This window comes from Elaeis guineensis, chromosome 6 (genome assembly GCF_000442705.2).
Source record: "Elaeis guineensis isolate ETL-2024a chromosome 6, EG11, whole genome shotgun sequence".
NCBI classification, from domain to species: Eukaryota; Viridiplantae; Streptophyta; class Magnoliopsida; order Arecales; family Arecaceae; genus Elaeis; species Elaeis guineensis.
In genome coordinates this window covers 17,902,481-17,907,431 of record NC_025998.2, presented here as the reverse complement: position 1 = coordinate 17,907,431, position 4,951 = coordinate 17,902,481, and the positions used below count along the sequence as shown (strand labels likewise).

Sequence of the window (4,951 nt, the reverse complement as noted above, 5' to 3'; positions counted from 1 at the left end):
AACAATCCAAAATAAACAAAGGCAATCCAAGAGAAGCCTCATGATGAATAGATTCTACAGGAATAGGAAATTTGATTGGTATGGTGCACTGCTAAATATAGGGTATAATTTCTCCTTCTTGAGAAGGGGAAGCCACCTATGGTGTGGTTGAAAGCTTTGTATAAGGGGAAAGGCTAATCCTGCGGAGGCACTCCACAAGCTGCACGAGCTTTGAACAAGGCAAAATCCACAAGTCTATTACAAACACCTGGATCATTTTCATTGCAACATCACACTCCAAAAGTTGCATATTATGAAGTATTTATTTGTGGTACTTCATCATAGGGGCGCACACATAATTACAACTCTCATACTTCACACAGATACCTGATGCATGACCAAGTTCACATGACACGGAATTCACAGAGCACCCACAAGGATACCCCAAACACCACCAAGTCACAATGTTGACATCATTAAGCAGGCTTAACTGGGTGAAAAAGTCCCAGAAGAAAGACTCAAGGAGACAGCAAGTAAGCACCCATCCAAGAGCGGAAGCGAGACCAAGCCAAATCTACAGCTGCAGGGTTCTCATCATGCATTCCCATTGCCTTCCTCCTCTTGATGCCATCAGGTGATGTGTTCATAAAGGCATGAGCACAGCCAGGATAGACATGAACCTCATATGGAACTCCAGGGGACTTCAGCTTTTTCTCTAAGGATTTTGCTGCCTGAAAATTAAATCATGGATTAACCTATGTCCAGTGTTCAGATAATTTTTATGTGTTAACAATAGAAACAATTTTCTAATATTCACAAAATCAGCCAACAATAACCAGCAAAGCATGGTTGATGCTACAAGCATGGCCATCTGACACACAGAAAATGAACAAGGATCAGAATAATGTACAAGCTGAAAAGAGGGAAAAAGTTCAGGTACATCAGAACAATGCCTCAGGTCATCAAATATAATTCTTATCCTGATAAAACATTTTCTATAAAATATTTTTCTTCTAGCAAAGTGAAAATAAGCCATGCCCTAATTAGTTCCAAACAAATGATGCTACCATCTAATTTATACCATGGTTGCTGATCACTTTACAACATCCAAAATGCACTTTAAAATGTTAAACCTAACTAATTTTTTGTTAGCACTGAATTTTCAACCATAATGAGCTCTAACAGTCATTAAAACTAGTAGACCAAAAGAAGCCACCATAAAGATCTTAAATTATAAGTTTTAGTGAATGCACACAAAGAATTGCCAAACATTAGGCCTAAGGCAGATAACAGAGAGCTGGAGGAACAGTGGGCATGGCAAATCCAAGGTTGAAGTCTAATAGTTCATGAATGCTCATTCTTGTTTACCACATGTAAGTTTTCTACATGGATGTAAATTAAAAGTTAAACATATAAAAATCTATCATCAGCCCTAGAAAATGAAAAGCATGCCTACATTTAAAGTGTGATACGGTGCTTGCTTTATTCAGGTTATCCTTCATTCAGAGATAAATTGTTTAGAATATAAATATAGTGCATAAATGTTAGTGTATGAGTATGTCCTATGCTGTCTCCATTTTCACTGGGAGCATCAGTATCTGAATCTCTTACTGCACCTCTGTCTTATAAACCTAAATGTTTCATTCTCCTGACTGCTTTAATTTTTATCAATATGGAAGAACATAAACTTGAGTTGACCCAATTCTGACCATATGAGGAAATGATCATAATGCAGGACCACAAAAAGATATTAATGTTGATTAAATTTATCTGTTAAAATCTCCTAAATGTCATTAAGTTTATTCATAAGAGTATAAAACATGGTTCATCGTCAGAATCAATGTTCATATTTACTTGTGCTATAAGAAAATTAAATGAAGTTAATCAGATGACACTATGTAGAATGCATGTAAAGTTTCTTCCAATGATTCAGTTAAAAGAACATAGTTGTTCATCAGCTAAAGAAAGCACAAATTTGTAACTCAAAAACAGACATATAAAAACTTAAGTAGGTGAAAGAGGACAATACACTGATGTCAGAAAATCCAACATAGTCATCGAGCTCCCCAAAGTGAGCCTGCACAGGAGCCTTTGCTTGAGATGGGTCAGCGAGTTCTGATGACGGAACTCCATAGAAGGCAACAACAGCTTCGACTTCAGGGACCAGAACTGCACTTGCAATGGATAAAGCACCCCCCATACAAAATCCAGTAACACCAACCTATGCAACAGAAGAAATGGTCAGCTAAGAATGAAGAAAACCTCAACTAGATCCAATTTAAAGTGAGAACTATTCATTTTCCTTCTTATAGTTTCAGGTGTAAATTTCTCTTCACATTTCTATCCAAACCAACAAATAGAAAGAGAAGTGACACAGATCATTGATGCATTATATAAAACAAGAACATAATTTGCATTGTCTATTGCATACTAATTACACATATATAGTTGATAATTGAGCATGTTGCTTTAGCATCTTACATTGGTTTGTCAACATGTCCAATTACTAAAGTCCCTTACTAAGGACATTGAGAATTGCCTGTCCGGATAGTATGAATGGTAATATTAATTCTTAAAATAACAAATGTGGATTGTGATTCCCCACATTCATTGAAGGGGAGTTTGGATAAAAATACAAGAAATATACACAGAAAATTGAGATTTCAGTATCAAAACTGGGACCAATGATTTTCTTTATCGCATAGTATTTCTATTAATTACTTGGACTCCTTATTTGCACTCTTTTTTTCTTTTTCTTTTTTGTTTTGGAGGGGGTTACTTGGTCTCCAATCACTAGAGAGCATGAATATATGTACATGCCATGGAATTGCTGGACTGGGAATAATGAGACAATTGACCTTTCAAACAAAATCATACATTGTCAGAGACGTATGAAGTCAAGAGATGCAACCAAAGCCTTATACATCTGAAATTTTTTCAAGAATACTTTCCATCCCCGATTGAGGCTTCAATCCTATTAATGCAAAATAAATGACACCATTTGGAATTTAGCATCCACGCTGTCCATCATAATCTACACATCTTAAAAACACATAGCAACCAAAATTCTGTTGGTCTAAGTCCTCCTAAACGAAAAATCTTATCAAAAAATGAAACCATCAAAGTTTCCTACCTTTGTTCAGGTTGATAACTTCCAAAACACATACACAAATTTAGCTCTTACAAGCAAAACCATCGAATCATTAGACCAAAAGAGATGTTCGGTGCATTCACCTTCGATGAACCATTTGCCTTAAGCCAATTAACTGAAGCACGTATGTCCTTGACAGCACCCTGCCAGTCCAGATCATTCATCAAATGTTGCGCCTCGGCAACATCCAAACCAACCTTTCCACGATACAGACTGACACAAGATGAAAGCAAGGAAATTTATCAAGATTAGGTGATAGAAAGTTGATATAAATTCGCACTGTTGTCAAAAATGAAGAAGACAAACTATGGACTGGAAGAATGCCAACAAGGTTGCCTTGAAATATATCAAGAAGCTATTTAACTGTTTGTCATGCCTGAAGGCTTTTGTCGCTAAACAAATAAGCAATCAATTGGAATCGATATCATACTCTGGAATTAAAGCTCTAAAACCTGAATCCATTCGAGCGATGTGTAAAGCATGGTTCTTGACCTCAAAATCAACTCCCCACCACTCCTGCAACACCACTATTCCCGGCGCATTTTCTTTGCCAACTACATACGCATCAAATGTCTGCGGATTTATACATAAAAATTAACAAAAAATTGCAAATTTCGTTAGAATTTTCCTCGCAGGCTCCCATTCGAAAGTGGGGTTCTCGAGCGGGACTCCGCACGCGACAAATAGAAGAAGAAGGGAGTTTTTTATAAAAAAAAAGGAAAGGGGGAGGCAGACTTACAGTGCCATCCCGTTGGATCTGGATCTTCCGAAAGGCGTCGGAAGGGGCGGTGGCGGCGGCGGCCATCGAGCGGACGGTCGGCCGGAGGGTGGAGACGCGGCGGCGGGCGAGGTGGGGGAGGGTTCTCACTCTCAGCAGCAAGGGCAGGGCTGCCATCTTCGTCTCTCCTTTCTCACGAGTTTATACAAACAAACCGACGTCCCCGCCAGTCGGGTGGACGGGTATCCACTCGCTCTCGGACCAACCATTTTCCGGAATATTCCGCTTCCTTCCCTCGGTTCTACGCCAGCACCCGATACCCGACCAAACTACGACCTCAGACCTGCGGTGGGTCCTGGGAACCGCGCAGGGGTCGGCGCGTGCTCGGATCGATGCCACGTAGCTTATCCCCCAAAAATCTAGGGCTCTCGCTCCATCTTTCCGTACTTAGCTGGTACCTTGCATGTTTGGCTACTGAAAGCGACATTCTTGATTTCTCGGATGAAGGGAAACTTAAATAATTTGTGTTCTTGCCTATAACATTCCAAATGTAGAGCATTCCCTCACTCATTTTTTTTTTAAAATAAATGGACGTTTATCTACCTTCATTATAATTACTTGAGTCCAAAAATTTGAAGGTACACCATCCATGATTCCAACTCGGTTCTTTGATTGCCAAGCAAAAAATGTGGCCACACTGTAATTACTTTTTTGTTTTTTCTGATAAAAACGACACTGTAGTTTTCTGTTCACCACTTGTTCTCTTATTTTTATCAATTCGAAGTTTCTATATCATATTTTCTTAATAAAATTTAAAAGATGATACTACAAAGGATAAGTTACCTTTTATCAACATTATTTTATAAAATATTATTTTTGAAAAGAGATGCAACATAAAATAAATTTAATGATTTATGGACATGAAAAAATTAGATCTCCTGCATCGAGAAGCTATCTGAAAAAAAATCTAATTTTATAATTTTTTTATAGCAACATAATCTCTAAGAGAGATGTACCCTCTCATAAGAGCATGCCTAATTATAAACCTAGGAGAATCGAGAGTCTTATCTCTTGCAAGAAGGTTTATAATGCAAAATGAATTT

At 38.0% G+C, this 4,951-nt stretch overlaps 1 protein-coding gene across 1 annotated transcript; it reads right to left on the bottom strand.

The window, feature by feature from the left end:
* Positions 1–235: 235 nt before the first annotated feature.
* On the bottom strand, positions 236–4,115 carry LOC105047040 (uncharacterized). Its single transcript, XM_010925824.4, has 5 exons — positions 3,870–4,115; positions 3,561–3,703; positions 3,214–3,343; positions 2,009–2,200; positions 236–710 (listed from the first exon to the last, which is right to left on the bottom strand). Exons 1-5 carry the CDS (start codon positions 4,023–4,025, stop codon positions 498–500), a joined length of 834 nt encoding a protein of 277 aa, XP_010924126.2. The 5' UTR covers positions 4,026–4,115; the 3' UTR covers positions 236–497.
* Between the last annotated feature and the right edge of the window lie 836 nt (positions 4,116–4,951).